The 17,838-nt window shown below is 51.6% G+C and overlaps 1 protein-coding gene across 1 annotated transcript in view; it reads right to left on the bottom strand.

Moving 5' to 3' along the window:
- Nucleotides 1-348: 348 nt before the first annotated feature.
- The window catches only part of PPARGC1B (peroxisome proliferator-activated receptor gamma, coactivator 1 beta), a 30,148-nt gene continuing 12,658 nt past the window's right edge, over nucleotides 349-17,838 (bottom strand). Inside the window, exons 4-12 of the mRNA XM_011985377.1 lie at nucleotides 17,420-17,536; nucleotides 14,559-15,681; nucleotides 13,628-13,664; nucleotides 12,990-13,054; nucleotides 11,203-12,013; nucleotides 8,159-8,234; nucleotides 5,924-6,045; nucleotides 2,427-2,581; nucleotides 349-880 (exon numbers count right to left, since the gene is read on the bottom strand). Of these exons, the coding sequence (XP_011840767.1) occupies nucleotides 780-880; nucleotides 2,427-2,581; nucleotides 5,924-6,045; nucleotides 8,159-8,234; nucleotides 11,203-12,013; nucleotides 12,990-13,054; nucleotides 13,628-13,664; nucleotides 14,559-15,681; nucleotides 17,420-17,536 (2,607 nt within the window). The 3' untranslated portion in view covers nucleotides 349-779. The remainder of the gene's footprint in view (nucleotides 881-2,426; nucleotides 2,582-5,923; nucleotides 6,046-8,158; nucleotides 8,235-11,202; nucleotides 12,014-12,989; nucleotides 13,055-13,627; nucleotides 13,665-14,558; nucleotides 15,682-17,419; nucleotides 17,537-17,838) is intronic.

Here is a 17,838-nt window from a genome sequence, read left to right on the forward strand (position 1 = left end):
CTTCCTTACAAGATACTCAAGGGTCTGAGTACAAATGGATGGACACACACTTGAAGCGTGAGCTGGGCACAAGATGGGGGCTCTTATAATTTGAGCCAAACTTGCTCAGTAAGAGACAAGGCAGGGCTTGGCAGATACGGCCTGGAAACGGCAGGCCGCACTTTCCTGCAGACCAGCCTAGCGGCCACCCAGCACCTCCAGGGCAATCTGGCAAGGGGAGCAGAGCAGCTCAGTGGCAAACACCTCATGACAGTGCATAGTTAAAAAATCAAGGAAGCAATACAATAATCCCAGGCACAGTACATCTGAGCCATAAATACATTATTTTAAGGATATACTTTTTTTTTCAATTAAAAATGAAGTTTATAATCCTGATTCTATTCACAAGTAACAATTTCATCATCACACACTACAGACAAGAAATGTTATGGTGAACACAGCTGCAAGTCTACGAGAGGAAGTCAGTCGGGAAGGAAGGGGCGATGGGTGACTGACCCGCATTTCGAGGTGCACCCAGGACAACCCGTTGGAAGCGAGGACACTAATGTGGCAGTGGAACGTCAACACCATGGAAACTCACGGACAGAAGCAGCTTTGTTCAATGTAAACATTGATTTTTTTTTTTTTTTTTAAAGGACAGCAGTTTCAAGTCTCTCTCACGGGTGTTCTCTCACGCTCGCTCGCTCTCTCCTCATATACTTGATTTCTTTGAAAACGTAAACATATTGGAAGGGCCTTGTCTGAGGTATTGAGGTATTCCTCGAGGGTTAAGGCTGTTATCAATGCAGGCTCTGCTGGGCCTCTTTCAGTAAGCTGTCAAAATCCATGGCTTCGTACTTGCTTTTCCCTGACGGAGGAAGGGCCTCTTCTGAATTGGAATCTGGGCATGGGGGTGAGGAGGCAGGGAAGAGGGGAAGGCAGTGAGCAACTTACAAAGACTGGATGGTTGAAAAATCTGCCACTTTGAGTGGGCACCATGGAGTGGCTGCAGCCCAAGGCCTTGGGGAGCTGGGATGAGCACTGGACTGTGGGCACTGCCCACCATCCTGCTGGGACATCTTGGCCATGGTATCAGTGTCTCAGGGCCTTGGCTGTCCTATCTAGAGACCTGGAGGTCCAAACTAGAGCACTCCGGAGCCTTTCTAGCTCCAACACCCTACAACTCTACTTCCCCCAACAGCTTCTCGTCCATTAGTAACCTGCTACGGTGCCACATAAGGGAGAGCTGACAACACTATAATACATTTTTTTTTTTTTGGAGACGCAGTCTTGCTCTGTTGCTGAGGCTGGAGTGCAGGGGTGTGATCTCAGCTCACTGCAACCTCTGCCTCTCAGGTTCAAGCAATTCTCTTGCCTCGGCCTCCCAAGTCACTGGGACTACAGACGGCGCGTCACCACACCCAGCTACTTTTTGTATTTTTAGTAGAGACGGGGTTTCACCATGTTGGCCCTGATGGTCTCCATCTCTTGACCTCATGATCTGCCTGCCTCAGCCTCCCAAAGTGCTGGGATTACAGGCGTGAGCCACCACGCCCGGCCAACACTAGAATTTTTTAATAGATTGGGAAAGTAATTCCCATAAATGGATATGTAGCCAATTGCAGTGCCGCCTGGCCCGGCACCCAGCCAGGCCACTGACACTCAGTCCTGTACCATCAAGGCTGCATTGGGTTCTCTCCAATAAGTGTTTTTTTTTTTTCTTTCCTTTTGAGATAGGGTCTTGCTGTCACCCAGGCTGGAATGCAGTAGTGCCATCATGGCTCACTACAGCCTTGACCTCTTGGGTTCAGGTGATCCTCCCACCTCTGCCTCCTGAGTAGCTGGGACTATAGGCACAAGCCACCATGCCTGGCTAATTTTTGTATTTTTTGTAGAGACGGGATTTCACTATATTGCCCAAGCTGGTCTCGAACTCCTGGGCTCAAGTGATCCTTTTGCCTCAGCCTCCCAAGGTGCTGGGATTACAGGCATGAGCCACTGAGCCTGGCCAAGTAATTCTTTCATACATTGTACTTCCTTGTCCTTCTTCATCATCTTGTCCCCAGGTGGCTGCTGCCTTGTCTGGGGTCACCACGGAATGCCCCTGAAGGGGACAGGGTAGCAGCTGGCCCTGTGAAGTCAAGGAGACCGCAGCCACGGTTCTGCCAGCTGGCTGTGCACACGACTGAATCTTCTTAGAGGCCATGGGAGGTTGGATTCTCTTTGGTAGCAGTCACAGGACAAGACAAGGTGGACCAGAGGCCAGAAGAAAAACAAGATGGTAGCCTTCAGGCAAAGGGGCTGCAGTGTTACACCAAGCAGCACACTGGGGTGTGGGGATGGAAGCTATGTCCACAGGGGGCTTTAGCTCTGGCTTTTGTTCAAGAAAGGCACTTCCTCTCAAGCTTTGAGTCTTACTAGACTATGGCTGGGTCTCGGGGGCTTACCGTAGTCAGTGTATCTGGGCCAGCAGAAGTGCCGGAGCCCTCCGTAGCTCAGGTGGAAGGAGGGCTCGTTGCGCTTCCTCAGGGCAGCGCCGTTCCTCAGAGAGAGGGCCGCGTGCTCAGAACACCGGTAGGTAATGAAGCCGTACTTCTTGCCTCTGCGGGGAGAGGAGAAGGAGAGTATGTTATTCGGCTGGCTGGGTGGACACTGTGAGACCAGCCATGACTAGATGAGGAACAGACTGCCACAGTGATTCGATACTCGCATCATGGCCCCCTAGATAGAGATAGAGATGACGTGGCCACCAGGCTGACTTCTGCAATGTGGTAATAATGAAAGTAGCTAATACACTGAATGTCTGCCAGATGTTGGCCACCACACCTTGCCTCGGACGCTCCTCAGATGAGCCTACGAGGTGGGTACTGTTGTTATCTCCACCTTGCAGATGAGGAAACAGCTTCTGTGGAGTTCAGTAATGTACCCAAAAGCAAGTGACAGAGCAGGGATTCAAATCCAGGCCTCTGACATTAAAGCTGATGCTCGTAACAGCCCTGTATGTTTCTCCTGTTATTCCCATCTCCCTATACTACTGCACCACTTTTCTGCCTCCTTCAAAGCCAGCGAGTGTCACCAATTCCTTGGCTGCCATCTTGGGCTTCACCTCCCCTTCTGCACACATCTTGCCCTTCATGGTAGACACCTATGATGCCTGCCTGTTCAGCTTCCACTCCCCTTCCTCAGACAACAGCATGTGTGGTCAACCAGGCTCAGGGTGCCAGGGCAAACCACATGACAATGGCCCTTCCTGGATACCATGGTTTGTTCAAGGATAAGCCTGTTTACTCAAGGCTGCACCCCAAAGAACCCATCTCAGGTCTTTGCTGGAGTCATGTAGTGACTCCTACCTCCCCAGGGGTCTCTAAGTTGCTGGGGCGTAGCTTAAAGCTACAGGCGGCCACTTTGCAACCAGGAGAAAAGTCTGCCTGAGAAGGACCAAAAGTCAGTTCTATTCCAACTTTTCACTTCCATGAACAACAGAAAGAGTCCCGACTGACGTATCATCTGCTATGTAAACTCCTCAAGGCAGAGGCAAAACGGCATTCACCAGCTATTAGCACAGGCTTACAAATAGTGGGTGCCTAATAAACATTTACGTGAATCATGTTTCCTGACACCTCTCTGAACCAGCGCCAAGTTTGAACCCTTCTGCCTCTTTCTCTATTTATTTGTTTTTTGAGACAGTCTCACTCTGTCGCCCAGGCTGGAATGCAGTGGTCGCAATCCCAGCTCACTGTAACCTCTGCCTCCTGGGTTCAAGCGATTCTCATGCCTCAGCCGCCCGAGTAGCTGAAATTACATGCATGTGCCACCAAGCCCAGGTAATTTTTTTGTAGTTTTAGTGGAGACAGGGTTTCACCATGTTGGCCCGGTTGGTCTCAAACTCCTGTCCTCAAGTAATCTGTCTGCCTCGGCCTCCCAAAGTGTTGGGATTACAGGCATGAGCCACCATGCCCGGACCCTTTTTCCTCTTTAAATGTCTAATATTGGTAGTACGTCCAAGACTCTTTTTTAAAGATTCTGTGTGTTTTTAAAATCTTAACAGATTGATCTTTCTCTTTAGAGATTAATGTGCCTGCTTTATTTTTGCATGTTATCTTCATTTGATAGCCTGAAAACTGCACAGAACTTAAAATGGTTCTATTTGTATAATGGTTCTTTTAAAAAAAATTTGGTAAAAACACTTAACAGGACATTTACCATCTTTGCCATTTTGAAGCATACAGTTTGGCAGTATTAAGTACACTCATACTGCTGTGTAACGAAGCTCCAGAAATTTTCCACCTTGCCAAACTGAAACTCTATGCCCATTAAACAACACTTCCCTTATTCTCCCTCCTGCAGCCCCGGCAACCACCACTCTTTCTGTTTCGATGAATTTGACTACTTTAGACAGAGCATATAAGTGAAATCATATAGTATTTGTCTTTCTGTGCCTGGCTTATTTCACTCAGCACAATGCGGTCAGGTTCATCCATGTGGCGGCATGAGTCAGAATTTCCTTCCTTTTTAAGGCTTCATAATATTCACTATATGTATAGAAACCATATTTTGTTTATCTATTCATCTGTTGGTGGACATTTGGGTTGTTTACTCCTCTTGGCTATTGTAAATAATGTCGCTATGAGCTTGGGTGAACAAATATCTCTTGGAGATCCTGTTTTCAATTCTTTTGGATATATACCCGTAAGTGGAATTGCTGGATCAGATGGTGGTTCTAGGTTTAATTTTTTGACGAATTGCCATACTGTTTTCCACATCAGCTGCATCATTTAAAATTCCCACCAACACTATGCAAGAGTTCCATTTTGTCCACATCCTTGCCAGTATTTATTTTCTGGTTTTTTCATCGTAGCCATCCTAATGGGCAAGAAGTATATGATAACTCTTACACCAGAAACTATTTTCTTGCTGAAGCTTTCTATTATTATTATTGTATGAGAGTGTAAAAACCCTAATAACTTAGTTTGCCTTAGTGTTTGCCAATATAATAGAAGATAATTTAGAAATATTTCAAAACTGAGTTTTGACATCTAAATTGTGCATTCATATAAAACCTGTTCTTTTTGCAGATCCCCTGACAGGTAAAACACTGCTTCTCCAGGTGAGTGACGAAAACCCAGGGCTGCCTAGTAGAACAGAAGGCCTGGGACCTTGTCTTATTTTTTGCTCTATCACCCAGGCTGGAGTGCAGTGGCGCGATCTCGGCCCACTGCAACCTCTGCCTTCTGGGTTCAAGGGATTCTCCTGCCTCCGTCTCCTGAGTAGCTGGGAATACAGGAGTGCACCACCAGATCCAGCTAATTTTTAAATTTTCAGTAGAGACGGGGTTTCACCATTTTGGCCAGGCTGGTCTCGAACTCTTGACCTCAAGTGATCTGCCCGCCTTGGCCTCCCCAAATGCTGGGATTGCAGGTGTGAGCCGCCGTACCCAACCAAGGCCTGGGACTTGCTGCTGCAGAGGAAGGGAGGGGTGTGAGCAGCACAGGGTTGAGGTAGAGTGGGGTCCCAGTGCCCGTCTTCAAGCTGCCAGGGGCTCCTGCCCCGCACTATCTCCAGGCCAAACGCCCTGAAGCAGACACATGGGCTCCGGTTCTGGCTTTGCCACCAACTAGCTGCCCAGTTAACTTGTCTGAACTCCTGCAGAAAGGAGAGCAATTGAAAGACTAGGAGCGCTTATGTCCCTGGCATGCTGGGAAGTTAAGACAGAAGAATGAACGGAGACTGCCTGGCACTTAGTAAAGCATCAGCACGTGTTTGCTGCTGTTACTGACTGCATTACCATTTCTGGTCCTTCTCCTGGGCCTGGCTTTCTACATCTAGGCTATGGATTTCGTCAGATTCATTCCACAAGCCTTGGACATCTTCTTGTACCCAGCTCTGGATCAGGACCGGTGCCCCTCTCTGCTCCCTTCATCTGCCATGGCTTGGCTCAACTCACCTCTTACTTCGCGTCAGCACCTCACACTCCACAATCTCACCAAACACTTCAAAACGCCTCTTCAGCTCTCGGGAGCTCATGTCGCTGGAGAGATTTCGAATGTACACCACACGGCCTTCACCCTGCCCAAGAAGGAGGATAGAGACTCGGTCACTGCCTGGCTTCCTGGGGCCCCTCTGGGGGTGTGCTCCCGTGGAGTTCTTGTCCTAGTCCATGATGCCTGGCTGAGTGAGCAATACCAGCTGGAGTCAGAGAGAGGTCAACGCCAATCTCTACCCCAGAGGACCTGCCCTTGTTGGGGGAGGGTGTTGGAAGGGAAGGGGCCTCCAAGGAAGCCGCTGCTTACATGAAGGAAATGAGCAGAGACTGGGGCTGTGAAAGGGGAGGGATTTATCACCATTTATATGCCTGCATATTCAGTAGCTTTTGGACTTACCTTTCAAGTCTGAGCAGGGGAGGTGCTGGGGTAGGGCAAGCACAGGAGGCAGGTTGATTGTGAGTGTGAGAGTGGGCTGGAAGGAAGGGGAATGAGGTGGGGGCATCAGGGCTATTGGTTTTGCCTGGGCAAAGTGGCTGAAGCCACAGTATAGACACTGTCACCAAGGCGTCACTCAGGAGAGTTCTGTGCTATGCCAGTGGGTGCCTAGAACAGCCTAGCAGAGGGAGCAGGTGGGAGAAAGTCCAGACTGCAACTCCCCTTCCCCTCCTCTCAGATCTGTGACTTGATCTGGCTGAAGCCACTGCTATTGGAAAAGTCACTGTGACCTGCTAGAGAAACTTCAGCCTTGTTCCTGGACACCTGTGTTCCCATAGGAAAAACACAGTTTCTTGTCCTGGACAGGCTTGCTCTGGAAACACGTTACAGCCAGTGATTCTCCAGCCATCCCACTCCCGTACTACACGTGCCAAGGAAGAAAACCCAGGCGGCGGGTCCACAAACAGGACTCCGTCGTCAACAGTCAGGGGAACTGTGCATCCCACAACATACGATGTCCAAGCTCAGTTCAACAGAGAAATCCCCTCCTCCCACTCTCCTTGCAGCTTCTTGAATTCATAAAGCTCTTTCCTGCCACTGCTCCAGACACTTGTCCCCCTGAGTCTTTGCTTGGTCGCTCCTTTTCGTCAATCAGGGCCCAGCTCCCTGAAGGTGCCCCTCCCTGACCACCCCGTAAACACATCCTCCTCAACAGTCCTGTTTACTCCAGATCGTTACTAATGGTACATTACTAATTTCACAGTGCTTATCCCAATCTGCAATTACATTGCTTATTCCTTTGTTACGAGTCTGTTATCTCTCTCTCCCTTCTGTTCAGTCAGGAGGGGGGCCTCATCTCTCTTGTTCATTGCTGTCCTCCAACGCCCAGAACTGTGATAGGCCTGTAACTGCTGAATGACCAGACACAGACTCCAAGAAGATTCTCCATGCACAGTCCATGGTTTTAAGGACCTGCATGCAGACAGCTGTGCACCTCTAGGGTATGCACACTTCCTGTGTGCCCCTCCTCCCTGAAGTGCCACATCACATGGGAGAGACCCAGCGGGAGTCTGCCTTGTGTTTTCATCCTGTTTTCCTCCTTCCTTTCTAGTGACATGGCCTAGCTGGCCAGCTCCAGCTCCCCACTCCAGGCCCCTGATGTGTTTTCTCTGTGGGGAGCTTTGCAGTAGGGTCACCAGGCAAACGCAGAAGGCCAGGGCCTGTGGACTAACTCTGGGAGGGGATTAGGGAAGTGGGTGGGGAGGAAGGGGCAGGCTCTCTTGGTCCCTTGGCACTGATCAAGTTGGGGGAACCCTTGGGAAGTGCAGGCCCTTACGTACAAATGAGGAAAGTGAGGCTTGGGGAAGCTGGAGGACCTGCCCACAGTCACACAGAAGGTGGTGGCAGGGCTGGCTTGTGACCTGGCCAGCCTGGCTCTGCTCCCCACTACCACAGCTTGCCCACTTGGCTCTCTCAAGGCCCCTGACACTGAGCCCTAAACCACCATCAACAGCACACTCACGGCCAGTCTCTTGGCTGAACTTTGCATGGTGCCACCTTTGATGCCCTTTAGTGACCCGCATGCTCTTCAAATGAGAGAAATATCATTGCCTTCTGCTGCCATAGTCCCTTCTTCCCCAGGCAGAGGCTGAAGACTGAGGGGCTCACCAGCCAGCCTCAAAGGCTTTGGTCCATGAAGCCCCCACACACTTCCTGCTCCTTCCCATTCACTCCAGGCTCTGGGCCCCCAGATCACTTACAATGGCCTTTTCCCGCCGCTTCCTGGCGTGCCGGATGCTTGGCGTTCTGTCTGAACACGGCCCTCTGCTCTCACATCTGTCAGTGAACAAGCAAAGCAGAGGCACTCACTCTCAGGAGAGACCATGGGGGTGGGGGCGGATCTGCTCCAGGAGGCAAGGGATGCTTCCTTAGGACTCGTTCACAAGGGCACACGAGCTACAACTGCCTCCTGCAGAAACCCAGCTTCCCCTTCCGTAACGACAGCCCGGGGCTGTGGTGGGCCTGAACATCTGGACACATGCCTACTGCCAGCTTCCGGACTGGATCACTGAGAACCACTGTGTTGCTCATTATAACCCCACCCCCTTCTGAGCCTTGCCTCTCTATGCCATTAGGGGTAGAAAAGTCCTTTTATTATCTTGTTTGGTCTGATTTTTTTTTTTTTTTAACCCGATGAGATTTTATGTTTCTCCATTTTCCAGATGAAAAATCTGAGGCTCAGGTTTGAGATGGGATTTGCTTAAAGTCAGAAAGCAGAGAAGCCAGAAGTAGGTCCTTCTGAGTCCAGAACCACTGCTCCCTATGGGTTCATGCCTCAGCTACGCAGCAGCCCCTGGTCAGCGCAGCTCCATGCTCCCAGGCTAGCTATCAGGCTCATTAGTCCCATAGCCCGAGCAGGCTCCCGGGTGCCACCCACCTGCAGCCTTCCTTGCCTGCCTGCACGCTGCCCTCACTCCTCCAGCCTGAGTCACTGAGAAATACAGCACAGAGGACAAGAACACAGGCTTGTGAGTCAGACAGCTTGAGTTTGAATCTTAGCCCCACCGCCTCCCTGTTGGGTGACCTTGGGCCAGTTACAGAAGCCCTCTCAACTTCAGTTCTTCGTCTATAAAATAAGGATAACCAGTTGTGTCCATCCCTTGGCCATTTGTGAGGATTAAATTTAAAAATGCATGTCAATGCTTACCCCAGGAACTGCTCTGTAAATATTTGCTCTATTTTTCTATGTAACTTCTTTGAGCCTCAGCTTCCTCATCTATAAAATGGGGATAAGCAGCAGATACCTCCAGGTGCCCCTGTGAAGCTCAAGTAGGATAATGGGAGGGGAAATGACTTGCAACTTTAAAGGGTTACCTAATTATAGTATTATCGTCCCTTTTGCAACAGAATTGGTAGACTTTCCCCACCTGAGGAGCTGAGCGTGCCTGGGAGGTATTGTGGAGTTCAAGATTTGTGTTGTTAACCCAGCTTAACGTGCTTTCTGTTGCTGTGTGTTTGGTATGGGTCTAGAGAAGGCTGATCAGTATCTTACCAGGTTTACCAGGTACTGAGCTCAGCCAGGTAGCTGAGCAGGAGCCAGGTTACCCAATTTAAGTTTCTGCGGTGAGCAGAAAAAGTCAGCCCTGAACCTGGCCCAAAAGTGAGAAGAGAAAAAGGAAAATCCATGGGGGTTTCTAGAGAAGTTCTCGACTCTTCCCAGGCAATTCTATGAATGCAGGCCCAGTCCAAACACCTCTGAGCTGGGCAGGAGAGAAAGGAGGCCAGGGAAGCTCCAGCTTGGGAGATGTATTTCAACATGAAGAGAACCTGGGACACTGCCTAATGTGGAGATGGAGTGCTTTAGCTCACAGCAAAGCAAGGTTGAAGCCAAACCTTTGACATTGGAACACTGTAGGGCAGAAGCTACCCCCTGGGGAAAGAACGGAGCCAGAAAGAGAGGCTCAGCGCGGTCGGCAGAAGGCAGCTGTGACTGACGAATCCTGGCTTCTACAGTAAGGGCTCACTGGGGAAATTGCTGCAGACCTCACTTTGAGGAACAAAAAATTTAGGGCTTCTTAATAATAGTTTGTGGGGAGCCCACAAACCCCCTAAAATTGAATGCCCAGTTAGATGTGTATGCACATTTTAATGGGAAGATGGGCCTTTGCTTTAATCAGGTTTTCAAACAGTTAAAAGCCCTTGTTGTCGATGTGTATAAAGCTGTAGTCTTTTTACATTTTTATTTAACAAAAAAAAATTTTTTTTTTTGCTAGTCCCTTTAGAAGGGAAGAAGAAGTATCTTCACAAGACCTAAATTCTGGTCTCAGAGTATGATTTTCTAGCAATGTCATCAGCATCACCTGGGGACTTGTTGGAAACGCCAATCCCTGCCCCTGCCCCACCCCAGACCTACAGATCAGACACCCAGGTGTGGGCCGCGTGGGCCGGCCAGTGGAGGCCCAACAAATCCTGCAGCGGGTTCTGCAGCTGGGCTCTAGCCCAAGAGCAGCATCTAGTGGCCACTCGGCCTCACCTCAACACAGGGCTGGGGATGACGACACTGACCCTCCTCAAGCCTTCCCCAGGGAGAATCAGGACCCACTGTGATCAGAGAGAAGCGACCAGTACCCTCCAACTCCACCAAACCTCCATTTTTTTTCTGGCCAGCTCCCCAGCTGACTTTTGGACTGGCTTCTTCTCCAGTCTGGTTGAGCGAGCGAGGATGATACGAGCAAGCGGGCTCATGAGGCATCAACTCTCCACTGAGGTCAAAGCCCTTCAAGGGACAGCCGACTGGTGAAAGCCACGGCGCACCTCAGCAGGACCCAGAAACCTTATCAATGCTTTATGTCCAGGCATTTTCCGGAGCACAGATTAGAATTACACTCATCTTTCTTTTACATGTAAACATCCCTAGAATTCAAATGTTGGGGCATGTATGTTTGCACAAAAACCTATCCATTTTACAAATATAAAAGCAAAAAACACAGATGGGTAAGGGACAAGTTCCTTTAGACATAAGCCCACAAACAGCCAGGAAGTGGGTTTTCTTTCTTTCTGGAGGCCAGGATATTTGGGACACTCCCGATTTCACAGACCAGGCTTTGCCTGCCTCCAGGACTCACCCACAACTGCCCCAGAAGACCACCTTCAAGGCCTCTGACCAGGACATGGGCCACACAGGGGGATGCAGCCTCAGCTTCAGGGCAAGTTTCCCGGGGATCCTCCCTCCTGGGGCTCCTGGTTCCCTGGGAACTAGGGTCCTCCACTGCCCGCTGCCTCTCCTGCGGCCCCCTGTTCATACCTGAAGTTTCTCCGAGTGGCTGGTGACCAGGAGTGGCAGGATGAGGAGCCAGAGCTTGAGCGGCTGCGGGAACAGAGCTGCCGGCTGGCCTTGCTTGGTGGGCTCTGGTAGGGGCAGTGGTCAGAGCAAGTGGGGCTAACCCCTGAGTCCTCTTCTTCATTGTCCTCCTCCTCCTCCTCCCCTTCTTCCTCTTCCTCCTCTGGGAGGAAGCTGCTCTCGCCACTGCTGCTGCTGCTGTCTTCAAAGACAGTGTCATACTCTGGGCTCTTGCAGGAGGCCAGTTCTTCCTCCTCCAGGGCGGTCTCCAGCAGTCCAAAGTGTTTGGTGAGGCTGGCGCGGATCTCATGGTCTCTCAGCAGCATGCTGTCCTTGGGTGGGGTGCCAGCACCACAGCTTCTGTCTTCCTCCCTGCCAGGGGACTGCTCCTCAGCTCGAGGGGCACCCTGCTGGGGCCAGTCCTCAAGGTGAACCCCAGACGGCTCCCAGGACCTCAGCACCTTCCGTTGCAGGACGCCCTCTGGTCGGAGCACCTGGCAGTAGTCATGGTCTCCAAAGGAACAGGAGAAGGGACGCTTCTGGCCAGCCTGGGAGGCTGGCTGGGCCGTGGCATGTCGCAGGTGGGACAGGAGCTCACTCCGCTCCGGGTGCTTCTTTGGCAGCTTATGGGCAGCCCCTGGGGTGGCCTTGAGTGACAGGCCCTCAGGGGAGGGGAGGTTGAGAACTATTTCTTTGCCCAGGCTGTGCTTGATGTCCGGCTTGAAGGGATCCTCCTCTGTGGGCTTGTACGGTGGTGTGGTGGGTGGGGTGAGTCCTGCCCAAGCAAGAGGAGAAAGGTAAGATAAAGACAGATCACTTCTCCAAGGGACACTGAGACCCTAAGTTTGGGGCCAAGCATGGTAGCTCACACCTATAATCCCAACATTTTGGGAGGGCGAGGTGAGTGGATCACTTGAATCCAGGAGCTCAAGACCAGCCTGGCCAACATGGCGAAATCATGTCTCTACTAAAAATACAAAAAAATTAACCAGGCTTGTTGGTACATGCCTATAATCCCAGCTACTTTGGAGGCTGAGACATGAGAATTGCTTGAACCCAGGAGCAGGAGGTTGCAGTGAGCCAAGACTGTGCCACTGCACTCCAGCCTGGGCAACATAGTGAGACTATGTCTCGAAAAAATAAAATAAAATAAAATAAAATTTTAAAAAGACCCTAGTTTGGGATGGCAATAAAATGGCCAAGTGCCCTTACTCCCCCAACCCAGTGGATGGCAGGCATCACTAACTGATCACTGCACTGCTGGCTGAGCCTGGAGGTAGCCTGGGAATCCTTCAATTCTTTGGAGTTGGCATGTGATGAAATCCATTTGCCATCCCTTCTGTGACCTACTAATGGCAGCTGGAACCTCCCCATCTTCCAAATACCTCTTCCTGATCTACATCCAATCATTCAACAAACCCTCCCAACTATACCTCTCATATGCCTCTGGCGTTTCCCATGACGGACAGGGGGCAGGCACCGCAGGTAAAACTGCCCACCGGGGCTGGGCGCGGTGGCTCACGCCTGTAATCCTGGTTCATTCCCAGTGAGTCTCCTTTATGGTATCTATTGCAATTTGTAACGATCTTCCTTTTCTGTTTGTTTTTTGACTGCCTATAACATAAGCCCCATGAAGGCAGGCATCTTGTGCATTGTTCATTACGTGGCACCTTGCCCATGCATGATGAAAAACTCAGAGATGCACGGGTGTTTTCCTGAAGGCACCTGCCAGTGGAAGCCCCCTGGCTCACCTGCTGTGCCACAGAGCTCCACTGTCAAGGTCTGCTCAAAGCTCTTCTTGCCAAAAGTTGGGTCGCTGGTGGAGGCAGGGAGGACAGAAAGGAAAGAAGCAAGTCAGCATCAGGCATCCACCTCCTCACCCACGAAAGGGTCACAGGGAGTGCTGTGACAGGCCCTGGCTCTGCTGCCCATGGAAATGGAGCCTGAGGTGCATTTGCTCTGGGGGAACCCCCATCCCGGCTGTTAGAGGAATTCAAGCTGCACAGGCAAGGTTCACTGGAGGGTAAATAGAGGACAAGTGTTGTCAGCCTCCTTATTTTATAGAGGGAGCAACTGAGGCCCAGAAGGAGGAAGGGACTTGCTGAAAGCCACAGGGCACTGTCAGAAAAGAATTCTTTTCAGGGTCCCCAAGAGGACAGGTTATGAAATGGCCTGAGGACTTTCCTCTGGCCTGCAAAAGTTAGTTTCTAAAAACCAACTCCCTTCTAAAGGAGCCCAGCTCCTGAGGGTCCCAGATGACAATCAGGGCACAGGGTGTGGGGCCAGGACCAGGCATGGGGGCTGATGAACGCCCCCATCACCACCAACACAAATATCCAACAAGACAAAATCTCATGGAATAATACACCAATAATTTTTAAAAATCTACCTTTGTGACAAGGTCAGCATGAGGCACCTGGGAGAGTCTGAAAAGAAGACAAAGAAAAATAAGATTCCCCAACATGGTATTGCTAGCAGATGTTCCCCCTCTGGAGAAGACCCCAGGCCTCCACTGGTGCCAAGCAGAGCTGCCCCTTGGGCAGGTGACCAAATACCTCTGCCACTTTTAGAGAAGGGCAGAACAACTCAAATCCACCTTTCATCCCAGGTCTCAGCTGGGGGATCTACGTGGATTTTGCAGAAAGTACAAACAGGTGCAAGGGTGACCCCTTCTGGCTAAACATGTAGCACAGTGAGGAAGAACTTGACTCCAAGCCCCACTGCTGTGGGCTCTGGACAGACAGCCCTGCACAGGGCTCATCATTAAGTAGCTCTGTGCCTGAGTTTCTGTATCATAAAATGGAGACAATGACAGTCCCTACCAGAGAGGCTTCTTGTGAGGACTCAACAGGGACAATCTGTTTGTCCGAGGCCAGTGCCAGCACGGTAAGTACACAGTGGCCAACTGTTGTTATCATTACAGTTATTAGCAGCATTTAAGACTCTAGCAGCATTGTGGAGCTGAATGTATAGCCTTATGCTTCTGTCACATCATCCCCAGTGCGTCTTCTTTATAGTACCTATTGCAATTTGTAATTATCCTCCTTTTCTGTTTACTTTTTGACTGCCTGCTTAATTCGTTAAGTGGCACCTTGCCCATGCAAGATGAAAAACTCAGATGCATGGGTGTTCTTCTGAAGATCTGCTCCAACTAGCCCAAAGAAAAGCTGAAAGCCAGGGGCGGGAAGGGACTTGTCCAACCCCACAAAACACTTTGTTGGGGGACAGGGACTTGAACACAGGGCTCCTGGCTCCCAGTGCAGAGGGGCATGCTGCACCCCATCCCTGCCCCCTCTTCGCAGACCACCAACTTAGACTACCTCTGGGAGGGAGCTGCGGGCAGCTGGGGTCCTCATCCGTGTCCCCACACCCACTCTCACAGGGGCTCTCCAGGGCAGGGATCTGGGGTCCCCGTAGGAGCTGCTGGTCTTGGCCACTGTCCTCGTCCGTGGGGCTGCCCAGCTCCCGCTCTATGTCATAGGCCTTGGGAGCCAGGCACAGTGAGGGCAGAGCACCTTGGGGCTCCGAGGGGACCAGCGGCTCATCTGCAAATGTCAGCCAGGGGCCCAGCTCAGGGTTCAGTCTCCGAGAACGCCGCACAGGGCACACAGAGCTCTCCAGCTTCCTCCCCAGCTTCGTCCATGGCAGGCCTCGGCCTGGCCTTTTCCTGCCCCACTCCTCCTCCTCCTCTTTTTCTTCTTCCTCTTCCTCCTCCTCTTCTTCCTCGTCTTCCTCCTCCTCCTGCTGCAGCCTGGCAGGCTGGTGGACCTCCCCTTTCACCTCCAGCCGCAGTGGGCGCAGGCTTGGTCTGGGCCCGGTACTCTTGGGTGAAGCTGCGATCCTCACCTCCTCCACCGAGGATGGGTGACCAGGGGAGGCCTGGCTGTCTTTCGGGGGCCTGGGCCTTGACCGAGGTGTGAGGGAGGCATAGACAGGCGTGGCCAGACGGTAGGGTTTGCTGACATCACAGAGCACGTCTTGAGCCAGAAGTTCCCTCAAAATGGAGAACTCCGCCCAGGAGGCTTTGGAGGGGTGCCGGGACCAGGGCCGGGATCTGACCTGCTGGGAGGGGTTGCTGCAGGCCTTGGGGAGTGGCTCAGGGGCCTGTGGGGGCAGCTTCCTCTGGGGGAGGCAGTAGGTGTGCATGTAGCGAATGAGTTGCACCATCGCCTGCATGTCTTCCTGGGAAACCGGGGCACCGGGGTCTGCCCTGCCCAGAGCTAGGGAGTCCCGGGGAGAGGCTGGAGCTGGCTGGGGGCTCGGGCAGTCCTCACCCGGCTCCTCGTCCTCCTTGGCAGGGAGCCGGGGGCTCTGGAGGCGTGGTGACTGCAGACCCCTATCCTGCAGGCAGGACTGTGCTGAGGTGAGGTGCTTATGTAGTTCTGTACAACTCCGGCTCTGAGACTGCGTCATGGGAGCCTTCTTGTCTTGGGTGCTGTCCACCTAGAGAGGGAGAGAGGCCAGAGTGAGGAAGGAGGCCCAAACACTCCTCCAGTGTGTCTCATCCACATGGCCACTGGCCAGCCCACTGTGTCTCACCTGGATCATAGGAACAGCCAGGTTTCCTTCATTCCGTCCCCAGCCTCCCACACAGACTCGGGCACCTGGCCGTGCTCAGTGGATGAGGAATGAAGAAATGACCAGCCTCCTAACAGCTCTCCCAGCCATGGAATTTCGCCCCTGCAGACCCTTCCAGATTCACTGACAAAGGTCCACACTGACCACTCCACCCCCCTGCTCCGAACCCTTCGGCCAAGAGCCGGGCAGTAGATTCATGGTAGCCTGGGGCTGGGTATAGGAAGTACTCACTGCAAATTAGCACTGGGGGATTCATCGATCTCGGCTCACTGCAACCTCTGCTTCCCAGGTTCAAGCCATTCTCCTGCCTCAGCCTCCCAAGTAGCTGGGATTACAGGCATGAACCACCACACCCGGGTAATTTTTTGTATTTTTTAGTAGAGACAAGGTTTCACCACGTTGGCCAGGCTGGTCTCAAACTCCTGAGCTCAAGTGATCCGCCCGCCTCAGCCTCCCAAAGTGCTGGGATTACAGGAGTGAGCCACCGCGCCCAGCCTGAATGATGGATATGTTCTAAAACTGGATAATGGTCATAACTGCATGGGTGTAAGTTTACTAAAAGTCATAGAATTGTACTTTTATAATAGGTGGCTTTTATGTATGCAAATTACACCTCAATAAAGTTTAAAAAAACAAAAAATTCGGTAGCTCCTAGTGCCCACAGGATAAAGGGGAGGCTCCATGGCTGGATGTCTGAGGTCCTCTGCACTCGCACCAGTCAACCTCTCTCCAGTCTTAATTCCCCCCAGTGTGACTCATCGTTGTGCTGGAACTTTCTAGCAATGGCTGTCAGATGCATCTCACCTCTCTGGGGAAGTTCCTAGGCTCCCAGAGAGCAAAAAGCTGGCTCACAATGGGGTGTGGCTACTGCTCCTTCAACAGAATGAGGCATGAGAGGGTAGACCTTTGTTTCAGGAGGGCCAGCCAGGACAAGTAGGGAGGGAGCAAAGGGACTCATTCCCCAGAGAAGCCCCAGCAAGGGAGAGGCTCCTACACTGAGCTGCTGTCTGAGAGGGACCTGATTGTGCCTCTGAGGATCAAGGATTGTATGCAACAGTTCCCAGAAGGAGGGTCCAGGACCAGGAAGAGGAGGGGTTGTGTGTAGCCTTTGAGGACAGGACCGCTTGAAAGCCACCTGTTACACCTCTCCTTGTTAGGCTTGGAAGATGGGGCTCAAGGAGGAAAAGGGATGTTCTTTGACCCTGGATATCTATGACAGAGCTTTAAACTCTCCAATGGCTCCCTGAGGGGGGTAAAAAAATCCAAACTATTTACTGTGGCCTCCACAACCAGCGCAATCTTGTGTTTTGGTCTGTCACTTAGTCCTCTGAAGGCTGGCCACACTTTCCTCATCCTTTCTCTAACCTGAGTTAACATCTACCAGTGTCTGGAACACTGAAGTGTGAGAACGTCCAGGGCTCCTTCTAGAACCCTAACCTAGGCTGGATCTCCAGAGGCAGTGCCCAGGACACCAGCTACAAAGGCTATGGGAGGAGCCGGAAGAGATACTGGAAGTTGATTGAACTCACTATCCTCCACCACAGCTGAAGGCTGCAGCCCCAACAGACGCCTGGGGCAGATTTGGGGGCATGTGAAGAAATACCTTGACACAAGGCCGTTGACTTTTAGATCTGAGGCCTGCCTGGCGCCAGGCGCTCCCTTCCTTCTGGGTGTCAGAGCTTGACGTTGGGTAGGATGTGGCCAGGAGGAGCTTCTGCAGCTGAGGGAAAAGCAGAGAGGACAGGAGCCGGGGCTGAGCCAGAGGACATGGACTGCATGGCCAGCCCCTCAGGACTGACCTTGGGCATCACAGGACCACAGGGAGAACATGGGGTGGGCATTCCATGACCTGAGATGATGATCCCAAGATACTAGGTGCAGATGGCAGATTGTCTAACAATCCCGAACACACATAAGTATCCTAATAACATACAATTCCTTTTCAGAGTTAATATTCCTTTTCAGAGTTAATAACCCCAGGGAAGAGCTATGACTTTGAAAAACTCAAGCAGGTCTTGGGTA

This window comes from Mandrillus leucophaeus, unplaced genomic scaffold, assembly GCF_000951045.1.
Source record: "Mandrillus leucophaeus isolate KB7577 unplaced genomic scaffold, Mleu.le_1.0 Scaffold282, whole genome shotgun sequence".
In the NCBI taxonomy this organism is placed as follows: Eukaryota; Metazoa; Chordata; class Mammalia; order Primates; family Cercopithecidae; genus Mandrillus; species Mandrillus leucophaeus.